The sequence below is a fragment of the Mustelus asterias genome, chromosome 15, assembly GCF_964213995.1.
Source record: "Mustelus asterias chromosome 15, sMusAst1.hap1.1, whole genome shotgun sequence".
NCBI lineage: Eukaryota > Metazoa > Chordata > Chondrichthyes > Carcharhiniformes > Triakidae > Mustelus > Mustelus asterias.
Genome location: NC_135815.1, coordinates 71,050,855 through 71,077,503, shown reverse-complemented (window position 1 = coordinate 71,077,503; position 26,649 = coordinate 71,050,855). Strand labels below are relative to the sequence as shown.

At 42.1% G+C, this 26,649-nt stretch overlaps 1 protein-coding gene across 8 annotated transcripts in view; it reads left to right on the top strand.

Annotated features, from left to right (window-relative positions):
* senp6a (SUMO specific peptidase 6a) overlaps positions 1 to 26,649 on the top strand; it is a 148,722-nt gene that overhangs the window by 66,818 nt on the left and 55,255 nt on the right. For all 8 annotated transcript variants that reach the window (XM_078230074.1, XM_078230071.1, XM_078230072.1 and 5 more), the window contains 4 exons: positions 2,005 to 2,075; positions 2,584 to 2,738; positions 8,170 to 8,557; positions 23,396 to 23,649. In XM_078230074.1, coding sequence (XP_078086200.1) covers positions 2,005 to 2,075; positions 2,584 to 2,738; positions 8,170 to 8,557; positions 23,396 to 23,649 — 868 coding nt within the window. The remainder of the gene's footprint in view (positions 1 to 2,004; positions 2,076 to 2,583; positions 2,739 to 8,169; positions 8,558 to 23,395; positions 23,650 to 26,649) is intronic.

The window sequence follows — 26,649 nt, the reverse complement described above, 5'->3', positions numbered from 1 at the left end:
GCAAAATAATGCAGGATGTACTTGATGTAATTCTGATCATGCATTCATTGATCCAACCACTTTAAATTTCGATCTCAGTTGCTGAGCTCAATATAAATGTTTTAGAAATGACCTAAATTTAATTCTGCTGGTCTGCTATTCACTAACAAAACTGCAATCAACATTAATCTCTGCAGATGATTTTCTTGCACTGCCATTTTAATATCAGATCTAGGTATTATAAATCAAAACAGTTGCTTGCAAACAGTGAATGCATTGAAGTAGTTTCAGACTGGAATAATATTGGATTGGGTTAGTTTGAAGGATGCAATGCAATTTTTCAATCAGTGATCATTATACAGTCTGCTACTCTACCAAGGTGACTACTGTTCAGCCTCATTGCATCAAAACTTGTTCTGAATATAGTTTGGATTGAGAAGACAAGTCTATTTCATTGTAAATTTAATCATATTTGGAAATCTATAGAAAGTAGCTTGTAGTTGGTAACAATTTTTATTGTGAAAAAATACATAGGAAATTTTCAAAAGGCACCCAAAAGGATGACAACGAGCTGAATGTTTGTTTATGCACCACGATTTGTGAGAATTCTCTGTTTTGCTCAAGCCTTCAGTCTCGCATGTACAAGATAGCAATATTTTTACTTGTATCATACAAGTATACCATTGCTTTGACATTCGAGCCCAATTTTGATGAAACTAGAATCCATTTGGCGAATTGGCTCAGCTTGTATCTTAATTCTCTTGTTTTACACAGGTGGATACTTATCTATCCTTATGTGCTTTGCATAACGTCGCTTAATGCATTCTACCTAATAGTGAAGCTGCAGGTGTGCTGTTGCTAAATGCAGGATGACATGAATAATAGGTCCCATATTTCAGTGCTTCACTCAAATGCATCTCACTGCCATGTAAATGCAGGGATCTTGTCAAACCTTAATTATTGGTTTCTCATCAGAATATGAATTGCATGTACATATGTTTTTGTACCTTGTAATCTGTCATTTAAAAATAATTGTTTTATGCAGAATTGTTCACAAAAACCGAGGCTAATTTTCATTGGTCTTTTATAAGTACTTAGGACTTGCAATGCAAAACAGGCGTTTGGCCACAGTTGGTCCATGGCAATGTTTCTGTTTCATATGAGCCTCCTCCCAACCCTCTTCATTTAATCATCTGATCTAATCAGCTTAACTTTCTGATCCCTCCTCCATGGGTGAAGAAGTTTAAGGAAGGATTCCTTATTAGATTTATTAGTTCAAGGTGGGTCATAAGCATATCATAGTCACCAATAAAGCCCATATTGAACCATCTGTGGTAAAATCTTAAGTAAAGCAGAACTTTACCTCCCTTTCCCCAGGGTTTGTAGGTGGAATTCCAAGGAACTTTAGTTTTGGAAGAAGTAATCAATCAGTTTGGATCAGACAATCTTAAAACATTCTTTGCTTTGTATTAGCAGTGTCTCTTCTAACTGAATGTAAATGGTCTCTTCTGTAAGAGTTGGATCTTGCTCTAGTGCTGTGGGTAGTCTGAATATTGCGGTTGGCAAGGGGTGTGCGTTTTTAAAAATTCGTTCATGGGCTGTGGGTGTTGCTGGCTGACCAGCATTTATTGCACATCCCTAATTGTCCTTGAACTGAGTGGCCACTTCAGAAGTCAACTATATTTTTGTGTGTCTGGAGTCACATGTAGGCCAGACCAGGTAAAAGACATTAATGAATCAGATGAGTTTTTAACGACAGTGGTTTTATGGTCATCATTAGACTTTTAATTCCAGCTTTTTTGGATTTAAATTTCACCATCTGCCATGGGGGGGATTCAAACTTGGGTCCCCAGGGCATGACCCTGGGTCTCTGGATTACTAGTTCAGTGACAATACCACTAGACCACCGCCTCCCCACTAGGAAATGTATTTAAATAAATGTTATATCATCTGTGAAAATTGTGCTGGAAAATCTATTTAGTGCAAAGACCAATTTTTATCTTAAAATCCGTTGTATGATTTCAGGAAAGAATACCCAGCTGATGTTCAAAGGGTTCCAGTGGACAGTATTATTTTAATGGAGCCTGATGAAAGAGGTGAGTGTGAGTTGTTGAAAGCTGATTTCTTATGTTTTTGTGTTTCTATCTTTGATGATTTTATTATCTCTGTGGTTACCGTTCAGTTAAAGGTCAGTAGATCTATGGGTGAGAGGTGACCAACTAGTTACATGATATTAATCAGATGAACACTATGGAGTGGTTAAAATAAAAAAAAAACTGAAAAATGCTGGAAATACACAACAGGTCAGGCAGCATCTGTAGTAAGAAAAACAGAGTTAATTTTCAGGTTTGTGACCTTTCAAACCTGGATTAGCTTCCCTGCTCCAGGTTTGAACGGTGATGAGTGCAAATGTGTTATGTCACTCACTATAGATTGAATTCTTCGGTGCTGTCATTCAGTATAATGTTTTTCAAACAGAGATTGCATCTTCAATATTTTACTTTTTGCAAGCACACTGCAAATTTAACAGTCTTTTCGTATTGTTAAGAGTATCGCCAGTTTCTTAAGCTCTTTACAAAGAAAGATATTTGCTTTTTTTGTTAGATGTTGGCTCTCCAGAATTAGAAGAACAGATGTATCCCATACCAAATATTAAAAGACGTGTTCTGGCGAAACGACTAAAAGAAGGTTTAACAGCAGCATTCCCGGAATCATCAACTGTTGAAGCTTCTGCTCCACAAAGCCTGACGCATACTGAGGTGGGCACTAGAGACTTTCTCCTGCATGTGTAGAGATTGATGGTGCTATAGCTATATACTAGTTGAAAACTTAACAGAGAACACAGTAACGTCTGATGTTAATGGGAAGGACAAAGTTGAATCTTTTGATGCGATTGGGATATTTCAGCAAGTGCCTTGAAATTCTCGGCAAAAAGTGGTGGGTGGCAGTCGATATGTTAATCTGTTTATTTTGGGATGTGTAATCTGAGCTCTGTATTCGGATGTGTGTTGCCAATTGTCTCTGTTGAGTGGTATCTCTACAGAATATTAATGAAAAAAGCATCATGCACAGCATGTGGAAACATTAACCATGCAGACAGTGTTCACAATTATGCCCTATGTGAAGTCATTTGCAGAAGTGACTTGTTTTACTAAAAAAAAACAAGCTTTCTGATTGGTACAGTAGTAGTTCAGGATTATATGAATTGGGATGCATGTCTGTCTGAAATAAACATAACAGGTGAGACTTCACTCTGTAAAAATTATAAGAACATAAGAGACATGGACAGGAGTGGATCATATGGCCCATTAAACTTGCTTTGCCATTCAATATAATCATGCCTTATCTTGGGGTTTCAACACCACTTTCCTGCCCATTCCCCATCACTAAATTTCTATTTCTTCTATGATAAAGTGAAGTGGTCAATTAGGTGACAGGCATCATTCGTGCCTTTAACCATGTGATCTGGAACAACAGTATTAAAATCTGTCAGGAAAGTAGAAAACATTAGTTTTCTCCCTCTGTCCACCTCGACTCAAGTTGCTCTGGGATTCCAATTCCCAATTGGCTGTTTTGCCATTTGCATCCTGGTTTCCAAGTTATATCAATACCTATTTTGGGAACTTGCATCCTTTTTGGCCCCTGTTCTCCCTTGTCTTCGAACCCTGACCCCACAAGCTTTGTGCACGCTGGCAATGTCTTGTCCTCTCTCCACCCCACAGTGCCCTCCATGCAACATGATCTTGTGGAACAAAGTAATGACCATTCTTCTTGATCTTGGTAATAATTCACTTCACTCACGTATATTTGATCGGTCATAGGCCTTGAATAGTTTTGTGTGCAGTTTTCAACGAGGATGTGTTTTTGTTGATTATTTTGACATGGCAAATATAGAGTGTGTACATTTCTGTTTAAATTTTCAAATTATACAATTAGCTTTAATGTTCAATGTGTTTAAATGTGTGGGTACACAGGTTTCGGTGGTAGAATTTCACTAAGTGCTGTACTGATTTATATTTTGTTAGATAACTGGGCTGAAATTGCCTGGTAACCTGATCTGGGGCAGAAAGTTATTCTCTAGACTAGCACCATATTTCCACTGCTGTACAAATAATGAGTATGAGATGGCATTTAGTTCACTCATGTTGTGCATTGATAAATGAACCAAGTAAATTCTCTCAGATTACTCGTAGACAGTTTTAGAAAAATACTTTGGAGCTAACAATAGACAGGAGTATGAGGCCCAATGTGTGTAATTATTAGTTAAAATTATAAGCTAATAAGAAATGCTGGAAATGTGGCAGGTCCATCGACATTTGAAAAGAGAAACTCCAGTTCATGTTTTGGGTGGAAGTTGTTTATCCGTAAATAGTAAACCTGCTAAACTGGCATTTGTCAATCTTAGCGTAGTGGTAATGTCACCAGACTAGTAATCCAAAAACCTCTGGGGGAACGTGTTCAAACCCTGGCAGCTAGTGAAATTTAAATTCAATTAATAAATCTGGGATTTAATAACATCAGCAGCACTAGAATTGTTTACCACACAATCTGTAACCTCATATCCCAACATATCCTCATTCTACCATTACCATCAAACTGAGGGAGCAACCCTGATTTGATGAAGAGTGCAGGAGGGCATGCCAGGAGCAACACCAAACTTAGCTAAAAATTTGGTATCAAATCTGGTGAAGGACTATTTGCATGCCAGATAGTGAAAGCATAATGCGATAGATAAAGCTAAATAATCCCCCAATTAATAGCTCTGCAGCCCTGTCACATCCAGTCATGAATTGCAGTGCACACTTCAACATCTATTAGGAGAAGGAAGCTCCACAAATATCTCCATCCTTGATGGGAGAGCTCAGCATGTCAGTGCAACAGACAAGGCTGAAGCATTCGCAACAATCTTCAGCCAGAAGTGCTGAGTTGATGATCCATCTCGGCTTCCTCCAGTGGTCCCCAGCATCTTAGATCCCAGCCTTTAGCCAATTTGATTCACTTTACATGATATCAAGAAATGGCTGAAGGCATTGGAAACTGCAAATGCTATGGACCCTGACAACATCCTGGCAATAATACTGAAGACTTGTGCTCCAGAACTAGCCATGCCCCAAGCCAAGTTGTTCCAGTAAAGCTACAACCCTGGCATCTACCTGACGATGTGAAAAGCTGCCCAGGTATGTCATGTACGCACAAAGCAGGACAAATACTATTCTGCCATCACTGTTCCATTAGTCTATTCTTGATCATCAGCAAGGGATGGGAGGAGTCAACGACAGTGCTATCAAGTGCAACTCACTCAGAAACACCCTGCTCACTGATGCCAAGTTTGGGTTCTGCCAATGCCACTCAATTCCTGACCTCATTGCCATGATGTGGAGATGCTGGCGTTGGACTGGGGTGGGCATAGTAAGAAGTCTCACAACACCAGGTTAAAATCCAACAGATTTATCTGGAATCACGAACTTTCGGAGCACTGTTCTTTCATCAGGTGACCCTGACTTTAACCTGGTCTTGTGAGACTTCTTACTGACCTCTTTGCAGCTTAGATCCAAACATGGTCGAAAGAGCTAAACTCGAAGTGAGGTAAGAGTGATTTCCCTTGACATCAAAGGCCACATTTGGCTCGGTGTGCATTCCAGGAGCCCGAGCAAAATTGAAGTCAATGGAAATCGGGGAAAACCAGCTGGAGTCGTTCAGAATACAAAGGAAGATGGTTGTTGGTTGTTTGAAGTCAATCATCTCAGTGCTAAGACATCACTGGAGGACTTCCTCAGCTTAGTGTCATAGGCCCAATCATCTTCAACTGCTTATCAATGACCTTCCCTACATCATAAGGTCAGAAGTAGAGATGTTCATGTTCAATACCATTCACTATTTCTCAGATACTGAAGCAGTCCTTTCCTATTTTCAACAAGACCTGGATAACACCTAAACTTGGGCTGATAGGTAACATTCATTCCAAGCAGGTTCCAGGCAATGACTATCTCCAACAGGAGAGAATCCAACCATCTCCCCTCTATTCAATGGCATTATCTTAGAATCTTAGAAACCCTACAGCACAGAAAGAGGCCATTCGGCCCATCGAGTCTGCACCGACCACAATCCCACCCAGGCCCTACCCCTATATCTCTACATATTTACCCACTAATCCCTCTAACCTACGCATCCCAGTTCACTAAGGGCAATTTTTAGCATGGCCAATCAACCTAACCCGCACATCTTTGGACTGTGGGAGGAAACCGGAGCACCGGAGGAAACCCACGCAGACACGAGGAGAATGTGCAAACTCCACACAGACTCATAGTGGACTCATATCATAGTGGGGAATCTCCCACTATCAACATCCTGGTGGTTACTGTTGACCAGAAACTGAACTGGACCAGCCATATAAATACTGTGGCTACAAAGCAGGTCAGAAACTGGGAATTCTGTGCAGAGCAACATACCAGCTGACTCCCTGGAGCCTGTCCACTATCTACAAGGCACAAGTCAGGAGTATAATGGAATGCTCTCTACTTCCCTGGATCACTCACCTGATGAAGGAGCAGCGCTCCGAAAGCTCTTGGACTTTAACCTGGTGTTGTTGTGAGACTACTTACTGTGCCTATCCCAGTCCAACGCCGGCAACTCCACATCATTCCTGGATCAGTGCAGCTCCCAGTACACTCAATAAGTTAGACACCATCCAGGACAAAGCAGCTCATTTGACTGACAGCCCATCCATTGCATTCAATATTCACTCCTCCAGCAGTGATGCACAGTGGCAGCATTGTACACCAGCTACAAGATGCACTGTGACAACTCACCAAGGCTCCTTCAACAGGACCTTCCAAACATACGACCTCTAACCTCCGGAAGATAAAGGCAGCAAATATATGGGAACATTACCATCTGCAAGATCCCCTCTAAGCCACACACCATCTCGATTCTATACTGTAGCACTGTTTCTTCACTTGTTGGGGCAAAATCCTGCAACGTCTTAAGTTAATAGCACTGTGTACCTACACCACATGGACTACAGCAGTTCAAGGTGGCTCACCACCACCCTCTTGTGGGCAATTAGGGTTAGGCGACATAAATGTTGGCCTAACCAGTGATGTCCACATCTCATGATTTTAAAAAAGACAAGCACTCAACCACCATCTTGTAGAAACACTGACTTCTCTCGTCTCCTTCAGATGCTAATTGAACAAAGCATTTTCTGTTTTAATTCGGTTTCCGATATATGCTTTTCCTTTTTACTATCATTGTGTATGTAATTGTTTTCTCTACAGTAAGATCATTTAATACCTTTTCAGACCTAACCAAAGATAGCATTGCTGCCTCACAGCGCCAGGGACCCAGGTTCAATTCCAGCCTTGGGTCACTGTCTGTCTGGGGTTTGCACATTCTCCCCGTGTCTGCGTGGGTTTCCTCCGGGTGCACCGGTTTCCTCCCACAGTCCAAAGATGCGCAGATTGGGTGGATTAGCCATGGTAAATTGCCCCATAGTGTCAGGAGGATTAGCATGGTAAATAAATGGGGTTACGGGGATACGGCCTGGGTGAGATTGTTGTCAGCGCAGGCTCGATGGGCTAACTGGCCCCCTCCTGCACTGTAGGGGTTCTATAATAGATACTATGAATGCTGGAAATGCAAAATATTACAGAATTGCTAGGATATCCAGGTATGGATGTCTATAGATAGATATCCAGGTATAGAACCAGGGTAAGTACAAGGCAATGTGGTAGATGATGCTGGTAATGCTTCTGTTTTTGTCATTTACACCCTTGGCTGATCCCAGTTTACATTCTTGTATCATTACCATTGCCTTCATTACCTTCATAATTGAATCACTTTGACCCTCTGTCCTATAACAGACATTCCCTCTTGTCCTTTCCTCCTCTCCTCTGCCTCCCCTATTCTGTTGCTTATAAAATGTAAACATGGGCTATTTTTCAAAAACAAGTTTCTTTCACCACAAATGCTGCCTGACCTGCCGAATGTTACCAGAATTTTCTGCTTTATTTAAGACTCAAACACTTTGAATTTGAAAAATGTTTTTCATGTTTTCGGTTTGACTTTAATCTGTTATCTTGGTAATTTCCAGATTTAGGATTGCGAGGGAGAGAGGAATGCAAGATCTTTCAACAGAACAAATATTAGGATTTTTGTAAAAATTCTTCCGTCTTGTTTTCCAAATTTCAGGGGCAGACACTCGATGAATTCTTCAGCATATGTAAAAATTGTGGGAGAAAAAGTGAAGACCATGCAAAATGTGAAAATTGTAGAAAGCCAATAACCAAGGATGCAGTAAGACGACCCAAACAAGTTTCAGATTCCGCAAGTGTTGGAACACCTCAGCCACGTCCATCTATTCATGCAGTGCAAGCTGAGGGGAGTCTGGGTGTCAATGCCAAGACGTTTTACAACAAACCTTCTCTTGATATAATATTGACTACAGTACCCAATACTAAACTGTATTCTACCAGGAGCAACCTTTTACAAACTAATGGCAGCATAGGCTTGATGGGGCGTACAGTTGTGTATGGAGCTGGACGGATAGACTCCAGGAAGCCAGCAATGAGTGACCCCAGTAAGTATGGACATTTTAAGTGACCCTCTGTTATCCACAGCAGAATGTAAGGGTATGTTTGAGATGTGTATGGTGTAGCACTTTGCAAGGCAATACAGAATGGCAGAAATGTTGGTGTTGACCACCATTACACACGATGAAGAGTAAAATGAAAAATATAAGTAAGTGGCGTTTTAAACGTGGCTGCATATTGTGGCACAAGAATGAAGTTGATTGGGTAACCACATGCCTGAAGTCAATCATGCCTGAAGGCAGCAGTGCTGTAAATAACTGAGACTGATTTTAAACACCATTTGTAAAATGTGACTTATCTTCCAATTCATTGCATTTTGCTGAAGATTGAGTTCTGCTGTGCTTTGGAGACTCTCCTTGCTGAGTAAATAAACTACTTTTACTGTCGATCGAGTAAATGAAAACCCTAACTGTGTCCACTCCCATTTTGTTGGCTGGCATAATGGTGACAATACCCACTGTTTTTAAAAAAACAGGAAGTCTCCACTTTCTAACTATCTCTTAGCTAAAACAAAGTGCTGTAAAAACGCAGCAGGTCTGGCAACATCTGGTAGAGCAAGAAAAACTTCAAGTCCAATATGACTCTTCAGAATTGAAGAGAGATAAGAATGTGATGGGTTTTATACTATTGAGAAAGCAGGGAGGGACAGTGGAGCAAAATAACTTGAGGTTAGAGGGAGGAGGAAATTCAATGACAAAGATATCATGGGACATGAGACAAAGGGAGGGATAATAGTATTAAAGAGCAAAACATTAGTAGCAGAATAAAGGGCAGCACCATCTGAAAGCAAAATAACAAATGTGTTCATAGCAGAATAAAGATTGGCGCTATCTGAAAGCAAAAACATGAGAATAAGATGCAGTTAGGCATTTGGGAGAAGAAATTCAAAATAGAGGACAGAGTTCATGATCTCAATTTATTGAGCTCCATGTTGAGTCCAGAAGGCTGTACAGTACAAAATTGGAAAATGAGATGTTGTTTCTACAACTTGTGTTGGGCTTCATTGGAACATTGTAACAGACCGAGGGCAAAAATGTGAGCCTGAGAGCAAGATAATGAATTGCAATGGCAAGCAACCGGAGGTGGGATTGCAAGGACTGAGCAAAGGTGTCCTGCGGTCTGCATTTGGTGTTCACAGTGCAGCGGACACCACATTGTGAGCAGCAAATATAGTAGCCTAAATTGATGGAGGAACAAGTGAAACCTGAAAGGAGTGTTTGGGGCCTTGGACGGTAAGGAGAGAGGAGGTAATGGGGCAGAGGTTACACCTCCTGCAATTTCATGGGAAGGTGCCGAGGGAAGGAGCTAAGGTGTTGGGAGGATGGGGGTTGATAGAGGAATGGACCAGGGTGTTGCAGAGGGAATTGTCCCCTCTGAATGTTGACCTGGGAGGGGAAGATGTGTTTGGTGGTGGCGTCATGCAAGTGGCAGAGGATAATCCTTTGAATACAGTGTTTGGTGGGGTGGTGAGGGTGGCACAGTGGTTAGCACTGCCAACTCAAAGCGCCAGGGACCAGGGTTCGATTCCTGGCTTGGGTCACTGTCTGTGTGGAGTTTGCACCTTCTCCCTTTGTCTGCGTGGGTTTCCTCCGGGCGCTTCGATTTCCTCCCACAATGCAAAGAAATGTGGGTTAGGTGCATTGGCCATGCTAAATTCCCCCTCAGTGTACCCAAACAGGCGCCGGAGTGTGGTGACTAGGGGATTTTCACAGTGACTGCATTGCAGTGTAAGCCTACTTGTGACGAATAAATAAACTTTAACTTTATTTTACTTGAAAAGTGAGGATAAGGGAGAACCTTATTGTGGTTCTGGGAGGAAGGGGTGAAGACAAAAGTATGAGAAATGAGGATTTGGTTGAAGGCCCTGTCAACCAAAGTGGGGGAAATTCTCTGTTAAAGGAAAAGAGACACGTCAGATGCATCATTGTAGAAGGTAGCATCATCAGAATTTGATTTGATTTATTATTGTCACATGTATTAACATACAGTGAAAAGTATTGTTTCTTGCACGCTATACAGACAAAGCATACTGTTCATAGAGAAGGAAACGAGTGTAGAATGTAGTGTTACAGTCATAGCTAGGGTATAGAGAAAAATCAGCTTAATGCAAGGTAATCCATTCAAAAGTCTGACAGCAGCAGGGAAGAAGCTGTTCTTGAGTCGGTTGGTACGTGACTTCAGATTTTTAAAATCTTTTTCCCGACGGAAGAAGGTGCAAGAGAGAATGTCCGGGGTGCGTGGAGCCCTTAATTATGCTGGCTGCTTTGCCGAGGCAGTGGGAAGTGTAGACAGAGTCAGTGGGTGGGAGGCTGGTTTGCATGATGGATTGGGCTACAACAATCTTGACAACAATCTGAGGTCACTATCTGCTTCAAGAAGACAACCATCATCCCGGTACCTAAGAAAAGCCAAGTAGTGTGCCTTAATGACTATCGGCCGGTGGCTCTGACATTCATCATTATGAAGTGCTTCGAAAGGCTAGTCACGGCACGAATCAATTCCAGCCTCCCGGACTACCTGGATCCACTACAGTTTGTCTATTGCTGCAACAGGTCCACAGCAGAATCCGTCTCCCTGGCCCTGCACTCAACCCTGGAACACCTAGATAACAAGGACACCTATGTCAGACTCCTATTTATTGACTACAGCTCAGCCTTCAACACCATTATTCCCATGAAACTTATCTCCAAACTCCATGGCCTGGGCCTCGGCACCTCCCTCTGCGACTGGATCCTGAACTTCCTAACCCACAGACCACAATCAGTAAGTATAGGCAACAGCATCTCCTCCACGTTCATCCTCAACACCGGTGCCCCACAAGGCTGTGTTCTCAGGCCCCTATTATACACATTATACACCTATGACTGTGGGGCCAAATTCCCCTCCAATTCGATTTTCAAGTTTGCTGATGACACCACCGTAGTGGTCGGATCTCAAACAATGACGAGATGGAGTACAGGAATGTGAGAGAATCTGGTGAACTGGTGCGGCAACAATAATCTCTCCCTCAATGTCAACAAAACGATTGTCATCGACTTCAGGAAGCTTAAAGGAGAACATGCCCCTGTCTACACCAACAGGGACGGAGTAGAAAAGGCCGAGAGCTTCAAGTTTTTAGGTGTCCAGATCATCACCAACCTGTCCTGGTCCCTCCATGAACAGATGCGATGGAGATGAATGAGCTATGAGAATGGAATTGAGTCCTAACAGGAAGCAGTGTGTGAGGTGTAGGCTTATAATCAATATTAATAGACCATCTATCCTCAGAAATTGAGTCGGAGAAGTCAAGGAAGGGAATGGTAGTGTTGGAAATTGACCATGTGGATGTGGATTAGAGCTTGGAAGCAAAAATTGATGATTTTTTTCCAGTTCCTGCCAGGAGCACGAATCAGCACCAATACAGTCATCGATGTACCAGATAGAGAGTTGTGGGAAGGGTCCTGGATTTAAGACTAGAACAAAGAGTATTCCACATACCCAACAAAAGGACCGGCATAATTAGAGCAGGTACCCATAGCAGCACTATTTTATTTAGAGGAAGCAAGGCAAGCTTAAAGGAGAAATTGTTCAATGAGAGAACAAGTTCAGCTGGGCAGAGGAGGACAGAGGCGAATGAGAGCGGTTGGGGCTTCTGTTCAAGCGTGAAGTGGAGATCCTCGGCTCACCTGGTGGGAGATGGATGTATAGAGAGACACAGGACATCCATAGTGCAGAGGAGGCAGTTAGGACCAGGGAACTGGAAACGGTTGAAATGAAGATGGGCTTTAAGATGGGCTGTGTCAGTGCTGCTGCAGAAAGATTGAATATGTACAGATAGTGGCACATGGCGTGGAATGTGGATCTCAGGTTGCAGCAAGAATAGCAGTCTGAAGAACGCTGTATGTCTCGGAGAAACCTGTAATCCTAGGTTGCTCGAAACATGAAGGATTGAATTTCCATTAGAATCCATGTGGGGTAAGTCAGAGCTGGAGATAGTCACTCAGGAAGGACATGTGGCTGGGACAGTGTGTTTGGGAAAACACATCATCAAATACCAGAGTGGAACGAGAAAGCAATGAAGCTGAACAGGGTGAAAGAGACAAACTGAAATGCTATTAAACTTCTTCAAGTTAGACATTCCTGAAATAGAGGTAGCAGTGAATTAAACATTAAAATAAAAATAAAAGATGGCAACTGCTGGAGATCTGAAATAAAAACAGAATGTGCTACATATGTCAATAGAGTAACAGAGTTACTGCTAAGTCCAATATGACTCTTTGTAACTGAAGAGAGGTAGGAATGTGATCTATTTTATGCTGTTAAAAAAGAAGGGAGGGGCAGGTGGAGCAAAAGAGAAGGTCAGGGGATAGGTTTGAGGGAGGGGGAGATTAAATGATAAATTTCATAGAGCACAAGGCAAAGGGAGTGGTATTGATAGTATTAAAGACACAAAGCATTGGTCCAAAGTAAATGTTAATAGAATGAAGATCAACACTGTCCAAAAGCAAAAAATGAACAAGACACATACTAGCACTTGAGGTGGGGGGTGAGATTGTAGAATTCGTTTTCCGGAAGTCAGATCAAAAACTGATGAGACACAGATTTCTCCGAAAACCTCCTTTATTGCATCGGAGGAGAGATCGCAAGACCATGCGCATCAAGCATGGGTTCGTGAGTCTCTGTCTGGCTTACAAAACAGTTTCAGTTATACACGACGGAGATACATCCACATACTTCTGTTAGCCAATAAGGGCATAGCTGTATTGTTACATTTTGATTAGATTATTTTCAAGAACAAAAGGCGATAGCCACATAAGGACATGGCTATTAAAGTTTCTGATTAGATTACTTTCAAGAACAAAAGGCCAATCTCTCCGAAGCCAGAACCACAATTACCTATTAGCAGTTTCTTTAACGTGAGCATTAGTTTCGCTGGGCCTTGTCACCCTCGCCTCAGGCCCTTTCCAAAACCAGTTTATCCCTCAACTGATTCCTAGTTACGCATCCCAATTTTAACCCTTTCCTCTTCTCAATCTACCTTATACACATTCTCAAGAAGGAAGTAGAGAGTTTGGGGAGGGGGGAGGGTGGACAAAATTCAAAATGGAGGACAGTGTTCACTTGTTGCACTCCATGTTGAGTCCAGAAGGCTGTAAAGTGCCTAATTGGAAGATGGTGCTCCTCTTCCAGCTTGCGTTGGGCTTCACTGGAACACTGTAGCAGGCCAAGGACAGACATGAGCATGAGAGCAAGAGGGTGACTTGTGATGGAAACAACCAGAAAGTTGAGGTTATGCTTGTTAACTAGGCGAAGATGTTCTGTAAAGTGGTCACACCACCTGTGTTTGCTCTCTCCAACCCCATCTGGTTCGCTAATGTCCTTTTGGGAAGGAAATCTGCTGTCCTTAGCTAGTTTGGCCTACATGTGACTCCAGAGCCACTCAATTGTCCTCTGGCAACTAGGTGTGGGCAATAAATGCTGGCCAGCCAGCGACGCTCATGTCCCATGAGTGAATAAAAAAAGAATGTAGAGGAGACCACATTGTGAGCAGTGAATACAGTCGAGTAAATTGAAGTAAGTACAAGTAAATCAATGCTTCACCTGGAAGGAGTGTTTGGGGCTTCGGACAGTGAAGAGGGAGGGGGCAAAGGGATCAATTCCTTCTGTGGCTGGTCTACTCCTCTATCACCCCAACATCTTATCCCCATGGCATCTTATCCCCATGGCATCTTCCCATTCAATTCCCTTCGCCTCCTTCCTCTACACTCCTTTTTCTGTGGACGCTGATTTTGTGTATCCTTGTGATTGATCTCTCTCTGGCCTCTGGGAAGGATGATAATGTGGGAATGTTCTCATCTTCCAAATTTTGGAGAGAAGGAACATCTTAAAAGGAGAAGAGGCAGAGTTTTGAGTGGGAATTCCAGAGCTTGGGGCTATGTCAACTCAAATAGTGGGGCGAAGTGCTAGTGGTTGCATAAGAGACCAGAATTAGATGGAAGCAGCATTCTTGGTGGGTTGGGAGAAGTTACAGAAATGGGGTGGGAAGAGGTGATGGAGTGTTTGGAACATAAGAATGACTATTTTAAATGTCAAGTGTTGATGAACTGAGAACCATTGTAAGTATGCAAGCACAGAGATGATGAGTGAACAAGACCTGGTGCAAGTTAGAATACAGGCAGACAAGGCCATAGTTTAATATCTGGTACAAAATATCTGACAACACAGCACTCCATCAGTAGTTAACTGGCATTATAACCTAATTTATGGGCTGATGTAATGGAGTGGATTTGAACCTGTGTATTTCAAGATTTTATAATGTAAATATGCTCTTAGCTGATGTCATAGTAACTGGAAGGCCAAGTCAAACAGTGGGCAGTGCTATCATTAGATATGTTCCTGAAGGGAAAAGCAGCTCCAGTCCACGCTTGTGAAGAGAAGCATGTATTGTTGAAAAGTATTGACTTTACTGCTCTTGGTGGTTCAATTGACATTAGAGAATCATAGAATTTTAAACCACAGGAGGACACTCCACACACTTGGTCTGTTCTGATGCTCAAAAATTGGAAGAGAAGGCTAGCAGAGTTGGTTTCCAGTCAATATTGCAAAAGGGGCAGAAAGCCACCTGTGCAGGCTGTGACTGGAAGTTCTGGTTCCTGCTAAACTGAAAGCATATTGTGGTTGTAATCTGGCGTGAGCTTCAAGGTTAAACAAACATTTAGGCTAACCCTACAAGATGATGCCGTTCTTTTTGTACGATGTATTTGAACACATCAATATTAGAAAGTTGCGATCTGTTTTGTATGCATACCTCCATTGCCTCCTTTCGGGTTTATAGGAAATGAAAATTGACTGGAAGGTCAAGAATATGTATGCCCTTTATCTGTTGTGCTCGTCTGATGCATTACATTCTCTGTGGCCTACAGGCTAGATAGGGACAGAATCACAGACTGATTTCCAAAATGGGATACAATTTGTTCTTTAAAATTTTACCATTTCCTAAATAGTTGGTGCCAACAGACTAGACCATTGAATTAAATGATGCTGCATAATACAGGCAGTACTAGGACTTATGACACGATTGGTTCCTGGAAATCACGTTCCGAGTCGAAATGTCGTAAGCCAGAACCGATTTTCCCATAGTAACAATGTTAGAAATAGGGGGTTAGTTTCTGAACCAAGGCCGATGATCACTCATGGGGTGCCCCGGCGGTGTTAAATGCTGTCAATTCTTGCCCTCTCAAGTTGCTGAGGTGACTGTTGATGCCTGCATGCCATAGCACAAGTTCCTCGGTTAGTGTGGGGGATATACTGAAGGTATTTATCACTGCTGTTTAACCTTGAACCTGAGCACGTATTCAATACAACATAAGCATAAAAATGCATTAAAATGCAACGGTTTGTCAAAACAAATTAACAGAATGAAACATTTTCACCTAATAAAACCTGTTTGGTCATACGGACGGATGGTGCAGAATGTCAGTGTGCATGTTGAATATTCAGCCCTGGCATTGTAAAGTTGAAATGGAGTGTCAATTTATAAATATTGTAAGTGCTGTTCGTTGTAAATCGAACGTGATAAAGTTGAGGACTGCCTGTATTTTAACAAGATTAGTGTTGCTACATAATGCTGTTTTAGATTTAATCCAGAGACTGCAAATCATGGAATCAGATTTTAAAATAAATCCTATTGAGAGCAGCCACATATCCAAAAATAGCGAGAGACCTTGAATTTATTTAGCATCTTTACCACATCTGGATGTTGCAAAACCCTTGACAGCCAATTACTGTTGTAATGTAGGAAATATGGCAGCTTCTTTGTGCACAACAAAGGTCCTAAAAAGAGCAATGGGGCAATGACGTAGCGTTTTCTTTGTGATGGTGATTGAATGATAAATATTAGCCAGGGTACCAGAGAGAGCTACCCTGGATCTGAAGTAATGCCAGGGATCTTTACTGTACACCTGACAGGACAGAGCGAGCCTTAGATTAAAGTCTCATCGGAAAAATGGCACATCTAACACTGCAGCATTCACACAGTATTACGCTAAAATGTCAGCTTAGATTTTGTGCTCAAGTCTCTTGAACCCTAGTTCTTTCTGATGTGACAAATTAAATCCTCTTTGCTATCCCACTCCATAGAATTATAGAATTAGAATTATGGAATGGGATTTTAATGGAATCCCAAAAGATCCCATGACACTATTTCAGAGAAGAGCAGGGCAGTTTGCCGAGGTGCTCTGGCCATTAATCATTTAATCAAAATGATGTTGATAAATAAAAATGTATGATTTCTATACATTAAAAAAAGGATTGGACATTATTATGTTGTTTTTTGTGAGACCTTTCGAGTGTGCAAGTTGGCTGCATTGTTCCCTATATACAGCAATGCCAGTTTGGCCACAGAGGACTTTAGAACATCCTGATGGTAGGAAAAGCTGCATACAAATACAAATCTTTCTTTTAAAATGACAGTTGTTGACATTTCAGTTATCAGTGTAGAATCATAGAATTTTGCAGCACAGGAAGTGCCTGCCCACAAGCATGATGACAGAATGGCTGTGTCTGCTGTTTGATTCTGTGACAAGCTAATGCCGTGGTGTCACTCCTAGAAGATGACATAATCTGAATTGATGCTTCAAAGCATTACTGATCAAAATGTGGAAATGTTGTGGTTGATCAGTTGCCTGTTTATTCAGGTGTTATTCAAAGTGTGGTATTCTGTAATCTATTCCATGAACCAAAATCTATTAACCAGAATTTTATTTGGTACCTTGTCAAACACTTCCTTAAAATCCATTTGACCAACATCTATTGCATTCCTTTCATCAACCTTCTGTGTTACTTCATGAAAAAACTAATCTTGATTATTGTTTCTAAAATCTAAGGTAGTCATGATGTGGAGATGCCGGCGTTGGACTGGGGTAAACACAGTAAGAAGTTTAACAACACCAGGTTAAAGTCCAACAGGTTTATTTGGTAGCAAAAGCCACACAAGCTTTCGAGGCTCTGAGCCCCTTCTTCAGGTGAGTGGGAATTCTGTTCACAAACAGAACTTATAAGACACAGACTCAATTTACATGAATAATGGTTGGAATGCGAATACTTACAACTAATCCAGTCTTTAAGAAACAAAACAATGGGAGTGGAGAGAGCATCAAGACAGGCTAAAAAGATGTGTATTGTCTCCAGACAAGACAGCCAGTGAAACTCTGCAGGTCCACGCAACTGTGGGAGTTACAAATAGTGTGACATAAATTCTGATTCTAGGATCGCATGATAAAGACTCAGGAGGAAAAAAGCAGAAATATTTATGTGAAATAGTGTGACATAAACCCAATATCCCGGTTGAGGCCGTCCTTGTGTGTGCGGAACCTGGCTATCAGTTTCTGCTCCGCGACTCTGCGCTGTCGTGTGTCGCGAAGGCCGCCTTGGAGAACGCTTACCCGAATATCAGAGGCCGAATGCCCGTGACCGCTGAAGTGCTCCCCAACAGGAAGAGAACAGTCTTGCCTGGTGATTGTCGAGCGGTGTTCATTCATCCGTTGTCGCAGCGTCTGCATAGTTTCCCCAATGTACCATGCCTCGGGACATCCTTTCTTGCAGCGTATCAGGTAGACAACGTTGGCCGAGTTGCAAGAGTATGTACCGTGTACCTGGTGGATGGTGTTCTCACGTGAGATGATGGCATCTGTGTCGATGATCCGGCACGTCTTGCAGAGGTTGCTGTGGCAGGGTTGTGTGGTGTCTTGGTCACTGTTCTCCTGAAGGCTGGGTAGTTTGCTGCGGACAATGGTCTGTTTGAGGTTGTGCGGTTGTTTGAAGGCAAGAAGTGGGGGTGTGGGGATGGCCTTGGCGAGATGTTCGTCTTCATCAATGACATGTTGAAGGCTCCGGAGGAGATGCCGTAGCTTCTCCGCTCCGGGGAAGTACTGGACAACGAAGGGTACTCTGTCCACTGTGTCCCGTGTTTGTCTTCTGAGGAGGTCGGTGCGGTTTTTCGCTGTGGCGCGTTGGAACTGTTGATCAATGAGTCTAGCGCCATATCCTGTTCTTATGAGGATCCTCATAAGAACAGGATATGGCGCTAGACTCATTGATCAACAGTTCCAACGCGCCACAGCGAAAAACCGCACCGACCTCCTCAGAAGACAAACACGGGACACAGTGGACAGAGTACCCTTCGTTGTCCAGTACTTCCCCGGAGCGGAGAAGCTACGGCATCTCCTCCGGAGCCTTCAACATGTCATTGATGAAGACGAACATCTCGCCAAGGCCATCCCCACACCCCCACTTCTTGCCTTCAAACAACCGCACAACCTCAAACAGACCATTGTCCGCAGCAAACTACCCAGCCTTCAGGAGAACAGTGACCAAGACACCACACAACCCTGCCACAGCAACCTCTGCAAGACGTGCCGGATCATCGACACAGATGCCATCATCTCACGTGAGAACACCATCCACCAGGTACACGGTACATACTCTTGCAACTCGGCCAACGTTGTCTACCTGATACGCTGCAAGAAAGGATGTCCCGAGGCATGGTACATTGGGGAAACTATGCAGACGCTGCGACAACGGATGAATGAACACCGCTCGACAATCACCAGGCAAGACTGTTCTCTTCCTGTTGGGGAGCACTTCAGCGGTCACGGGCATTCGGCCTCTGATATTCGGGTAAGCGTTCTCCAAGGCGGCCTTCGCGACACACGACAGCGCAGAGTCGCGGAGCAGAAACTGATAGCCAGGTTCCGCACACACAAGGACGGCCTCAACCGGGATATTGGGTTTATGTCACACTATTTCACATAAATATTTCTGCTTTTTTCCTCCTGAGTCTTTATCATGCGATCCTAGAATCAGAATTTATGTCACACTATTTGTAACTCCCACAGTTGCGTGGACCTGCAGAGTTTCACTGGCTGTCTTGTCTGGAGACAATACACATCTTTTTAGCCTGTCTTGATGCTCTCTCCACTCCCATTGTTTTGTTTCTTAAAGACTGGATTAGTTGTAAGTATTCGCATTCCAACCATTATTCATGTAAATTGAGTCTGTGTCTTATAAGTTCTGTTTGTGAACAGAATTCCCACTCACCTGAAGAAGGGGCTCAGAGCCTCGAAAGCTTGTGTGGCTTTTGCTACCAAATAAACCTGTTGGACTTTAACCTGGTGTTGTTAAACTTCTTACTGTCTAAAATCTAACCCAGCACTGGATTTAAACTGACCAGTCTATATTGGCTAGCAATGCCATTACACCCTTTCTTGTATAAAGGTTTTACATTATTTCCAATCCTAGAGGAGCTCTTCACCCACTTCCCTCAGCATATTCTGGTGATGGTGATTGTCCCTTTTCTTCCAAGGGACCCTGGTTTTGGTCTTTCACCCTTATTGTAATGCACTAGCCTCTACCTAAAACACCTTTCTGTAAAGGTCACCCATTGTTCCGTTGCAGTTCTTCCTTTCTGTCCTTCGTTCTATTTATCATCCCCATAGAGGCCAATATGGACAGCTTAAAGGAAATGTACAACAAGATTTCAAATTCTAAGACTTTTACTGTAGCTAACGAACTAAACTCAGTATGAACTAAACATTAATTAGTAACCAATCTAAACTATAGAAAATGCATCCCTTATTAGCGTTTTAACTAGATATCAAAATCTAGTATCACACCGCAGTGATACTGCATCACGTGTTCTTTTCCCAAACAGATTGATTGTCCCCATTTTGCTTCTCAACTAAGGATATCCACCTTTTCCAACACTATAATGTCTGCCCTAATTGGTACTGCCACCCCACTTGCATTTTTTTCATCCCTATTTTTTCTGAATACTTAATATCCTTAAATATTAAACACACCCAGGCCTCACCATTTGTAAGCCACATTTTTGTTATTGCTGCTATATCAAGTTCCCACATGGCTATTTGTGCTTGTAGCTCACCAATTTTGTTCACTGCACTTCATGCAGTGGCACGGGACCCAGGTTCAATTCCCAGCTTGGGTCACTGTCTGTGTGAAGTTGGAATCACGAGCTTTCAGAGTGCTTCTCCTTCTTCACCTGATGAAGGAGCAGCGCTCCGAAAGCTTGTGATTCCATATAAACCTGTTGGATTTTAACCTGGTCTTGTGAGACTTCTTACTGTGCCCACCCCAATCCAACACCGGCATCTCCACGTCGTGGGATTTTCACAGTAACTTCATTGCAGCGTTGATGTAAACCTACTTGTGACTAATAAATAAACTTTAACTCACTTTACATGCATGCATTGTAAACCTGCCTTTGTATTCCTTGTAATCCTTCTTGGTCCCCTCATATCTAATATGGTGCTACTTCCTTGCCTTGTGCTTTCCAACTCTCTCACTTCATGTATCTTATTGCTTTTTCTGCTTCTATATGCTGATGCCCAAATCACCTGTCAATTTAGGTTATACCCTGCTCAGCCACTACACGTGAGGACATTCGTCACAGTCTTGGTGAGGTGCAACCTGCCTCTTTTGAATTGATGCCTCCTATCCCAGAATTGGTCCCAATGCCCCAAGAACATGAGCTGCTCCCCCCTGCAACATGCCTCATGCCAAGCATTGACTCTCCATATCTTTCAATTTCTACTCTCGCTAATCCTTGGTGCTGGGAGTAATCCAGAGATTACTGCCTTCGATATCTGTCTTTTGAACTTGTCTTGAGGTCCCGAAAATCGAATTGTAAGAACTGAATATCTCTGTTCTCTTTGTTAGTGTCATGGGAAGGGGATGGGTTGTAAAGTAAGAGGCAACATAAAACAAAAAGAAAAAGCACACAAAACATAGCACAGATCCTCGTGACTGAGAAAGGTAAAATAGTAAAGCCAGAGGTGACGAAACAGATTGCAAGAGCTACACAAAAGGACAATGAAAATGCAATGTTTACAATTATGTTAGAAGAAAAGAGGGTATTCAAAAGTAATGTGGACCTTTTTAATACTGGTGATATCAATGAATTAAAAAAAAATTGATGAACATGCTAAATAATTACTTTGTATCAACATTTAGAGCGGTGAAACAAGTCAGCACACCAGACATCCCAAAGAAACTAATACTGAATCAGGGTGAGGGACTTGTGCACAGAATCACAAGAATTGTTGCTGTGCAGAAGGAGGCCATTTGCTGAGGGGCTTATACCCTTCTCGCACTTACTAGAACCTCTCAGTTCTAATACCATCATTCATTAACAGAGCCACCTCTCCACCACCTTCTAGTTTCCCGTCCTTCCTAAATGTCACGTAACCGTCAGTATTCAGGTCCCAATCTATGTTATCCTGCAGCTATGTCTCTGTAATGGCTATCAAATCATACTTATTTATTTCTATTTGTACTCTGTTTATGTGTTTTGTTTTGAATATTACAGTCATTCAGATACAGAACCTTTAGTTTTGTCCTTTTATTATTCTTATAACCTCTTGCCTTAACTGCTAATTTACACTTAGATTTGTACTCCCTTCCTGTCATGGTCTGTTTATAATTTCTCACGTTAATATCTTTCTCACTTATCTTGATCTACCACATCTTCCCTGGTCCCCACTATTTAGTTTAACACCCTCTCTAGAATCATAGAATCTCTGCAGTGCAGAAGGAGGCCATTTGGCCTATCAAGCCTGTATCGACAACAATCCCACCCAGAACGTATCCCCATAACTCCAGGTATTTACCCTGTTAATCCCCCTGACATTAAGGGGCAATTTAGCATGACCAATCAGCCTAACCCGCACGTCTTTGGACTGAGAGAGGAAACCGGAGGACCCGGAGGAAACCCATGCAGATACTAGGAGAATTCCACACAGTCACCCGAAATCGAAATTGAACCCTGGTCCCTGGTGCTGTAAGGCAGCAGTGCCAACTACTGTGCCACCGTGCCACCCTCTACTTCCCTAATTATGCAGCTCTCTATTACAATGGTCCCAGCATGGTTAAGGTATAGACTGTTCCAATAGTACAATCCCCACTTCCTCTGTACTGGTTAGATAGATAGATGCAGAAAGAGGCCATTTGGCCCATCGAGTCTGCACCAACCACAATCCCACCTTACCATCCCACAAACCAGCCTCTGTGCACTATTCATTTCTCTAATTTCATGTACCCTATGCCAATTTGTACATGGCTTGGGTAACAATCCAGAGATTAGTACCTTTGAATTCTGCTTTTTACTTTAGCCCCTAGCTGCTCATACTCTGTATGCAGATCCTCTTTCCTAGTTCTACCTATGTCGTTGGTATATACATGGACTGTGACAACTGTATCTTCCCCCTTGCACTGCAAGTTCCTCTCAAGCCCTGACCATATACCCCCAAACCCTGGCACTGGGCAGGCAGCACAGCCATTTGGACTCTCGTTCTTTGCTGCAATGAACAATGTCAATCCCCCTCACTATACCCTCCACTGCTCCCACTAAATTCCATTTTGCTCTCCTCACTTGGCTCCCTGTACCATGGTGCCATAGTCAATTTGCTCATCCATCCTGCAGCCTCCACTTTCAGTCAGACAAGCTGAGAAAATCTCAAACCCCTTGGGCAATTGCAAAGGCTCCTGCACTCCTGTCCTCTGGATTTCTTACCTTTTCTCACTCACGGTCACACCCTCCTCTCCCTGACTACTGACCAAATCAGAAAACTGTATCCTAAGTGGTGTGATTGCCTCCTGGTACAAAGCATCCATGTAAGCTGTTTTTATTCTCTCTCTATCCCAGACTGCTGTATTTTTGCACAACATTCAGCAATGTATGACTGTAATTATGTGATAAAATGGATGTACAATACAAGAGGAATGTTGCTATGCTTCTGCTTCCGTACACTAATTTTTCTATTTTTGCCCAGTTGTGCTGTCCAGCGATGATGAAGAGGAAGAAGATGATAATGCCAGTACTGGAAGTAGCAGAATGGACAGTGTTCATTCTGCTGGTAGAACTACTGACCCTGCAAGTCTTTCTCCTGTGCCCTCCAGTAGACCCTTAGACCCTGTCCCAGAGGAGCCTCCTGATGGAAACGCAGCTGAAAATATTTCCGAAAACACTTTCGCAGAAGTAGAATCTACAGCCACGTTGCCACGAAAGGCAAAGATGAAAGACAAGGTAATGCAGCACAAAGCTCCAGATATCCTGTAGGGTTTTACATGTGCAACAAAGAAAAAAATAGACTTGAATTTGAATAGCCTCTTTCACAACCCCAGGACTTCCTAAAGCATTTACAGCTACTTGTATACTTAGTATACAAACGACTTCAATGGAAACACAGTAGTTAATTTGAAAGCAGCAATGTGACAATAACCATATAAACTGTTTTTTTTGATAATTATTAGTGAGGATGCAGTAGAGAAATCCCTTGTTTTTCAAGATCGTGTAATGGGATCTTTTGATTTGGTAAGGATGCTACCACTGAACCATGGCTGACACCATTCTCAAATCTTTATTTTCGTTCAATCAAGTTTCTCCTAAAATCTATTCACGGTGAAGGACATCAAAGGAGAAATGTTTACTTTTCAGCGTTTTAACTGCATGATTCCCCTAAGATTCAAGTTGACAGCTGGCTTGATCAGTCATTGGAAATAGAATAATTAATGCTTTGTTGAGGGGTGTGAAATTGAGTGGCATGGTGTCACTGTTCATGGTGGGGTAACAAACCAAAAGAATTTGCTGCATTTCTGAACTTGAGACTTCTCCCAATCATTTTGTATGAGGTTCTGAGGGGCATTTTGTTTTTCCAGTAAGTTATCTCGGTAAGTTGCCTACCTGGTGTCAGACTGAGGGACATCTTGAATTGACTTGAAAGGATATTGGGGGGGGGGGGGGGGGGGGAGGGGGGAATGGATCCAGCTGTCCTGATCCATGTTGAAACCATCAACATTGGTAAGAGCAGACAAGAGGTCCTATTTAGAGAGTAACACGCGCTAGGGCAGGGCCCTAGTGGAAAGGATAACGAGGGCTGGTCATTGGGACTTTAACCTAGTAAGTAGTAAAGGAGAACCTGAGTTCAACAAGTAGAAGGGATAATGGTAAGAAAACAAATGAAAGGGAAGAGAGTAGGTAGATAGGTTCTTGATTGGTAAGGGATCAAAGGTTGCAGGGAAAAGGTGGGAGACTGGGGTTATGAAACTTATAAGCCATGATTGAATGATGGAGCAGATTCAATGGGCTGAATAGCCTAATTCTGCTCCTATATCTTATCTTATGGTCCCATGGAGTGCAGTAACAGTCAGCAGTTGTGCAATAGGCACTATAGGACACCTATAGAGAGCTGACATGGATTCATAGTCATAGAGCTTTACGGCACAGAAACAGGCCCTTCATCCCAACTGATCCATGCTGACTGTGATGTCCCCCCAGCTATTGCATGGGCAAAATGTGTATGTGGAGTTAGATCACTGATCATAATGAATGGCAGTGAAATAGTTTGAGGGGCTAAATGGCCACCCCTGTTCTCACATTTATATAAACCATTACATAATTAATTTAATCAAAATACATCTTGTAAACGGTTTGAAAAAAAAGAGTTTCATAATTTATGTAGTGATTTCGTGATCCTCCTGCTGCATTCCCCTCCCCCCCAACTAAACAGTTTATTTGTGTAAGCCTCAATAAATGTTTTAATCTTTTCCATAAAAAATAAGTTTTGGCTTTAATTTGCCATGCTGGAGGTGTATTCCACAAAGCATTAGTTGAAAGAAAGGTGAAGCTGTCTTTCCCAGAAATACCCACACTGCTCGGAGTTAGGTCAGGACCCAGCTCCAGAGATACGCGGTCTCTGCCTGTTGCCATGGTTTCTTTTGTATTCTTCCTTTCTGTTGTGATTGTTTGTGATTTCCTCTCCAATTGAATACCCACATGAAATCAAGTTCTTTAAAAATTCCTCTTAGTACATTTATTTGAGATGATATTTTCAAGAGCAAAATAATTACTTTTTACTGCTCCTTTACACTTTTCAATCTTTTATAACTGGTTTGGTTTCTTTTTTATTTGAAGAATTTTATTAATTAAAAGTTATGCTCAGAGCGTGTTTTGCTTTGCTGCGTGAAATGTATATTGAGTGATCTATTCATGTATTTGACATTTTGGTTCCAGGCTTATATTTTAAATGGCAATGCATTTACTTTCATAACTCTTCTTCCACTTGTTCTGTTTAAACATATAAAACTAACTTTCAAATTGAATGCAGCTTTCCAAGTTATTTCTTTCTCATTTCTTCATTCTTCATGTACAGTTCAGTTTGCTGCCAGTCCAGTGAATAAAATGACAACACATTGTGACTTTGAGCCTTTTATTTGGTGGGCCATCATTTCTGATCTGCATAGAAAGGTCACTACATTTTCTGGTTCTGGACAGTTTATGTCAAGAAGATAATTGAACTTTTAAGTTTGACACTTTGGTGAAATAGATTTCTTTCAAAAGGAGATCAAAGAAGAGACCAAATATCCCTCTCCTGAGAGAATTGTTTTTACAACCAGTCTTCCAAATATTCTTCCTATTACCGTTTTCTGGTAAATGAAGTTAGTTCTTGCATTAGTTTATGAATCTCTAGTTTGTGAGATATTTCTCATTTCAAAAACATTAGTAACATTGTTCATTAATTAAAGCAAGTAGGGTAACTGTTAGCTCCTGGGGCAGTTCTGTGAGGGCATGTGAATGTAAAAATGCAGCTTCCGAACCATAGGAACACTGCTCAGGCTACAGGAATCGATCCTGAAAATGCAAAGTGCTGGAAAAAAAATACACACCACACCCTGAAAGTTGGGTTACTCGCACAAGTGGTGTGACAGAAATGGTGCACAGTTCTTCTGGCTCCTTCGCAAGGGAAAAAGGCTTGCCTCTGTATCTTGGGAAGAATATGTTGCCCGTGGAAGGGGGTACTATGCAGATTTACCAGAATGCGCAGAGGGTTAAATTATGTAAGACACGTTGAATAAATTTGGCCTGATTATAGAAGATCAAGGGTTGATCTGAGCGAGCTGCTTAAAAAGTTAAAGGAATGTATAGGGTAATTACAGGGAAATTATTCCCTCTGAGGTGAAATCAAGAATGAGAGAATATAAACTTAAAAGTAGAGCTCTGCCATTTAGGAGGAAAATCACAATGTAC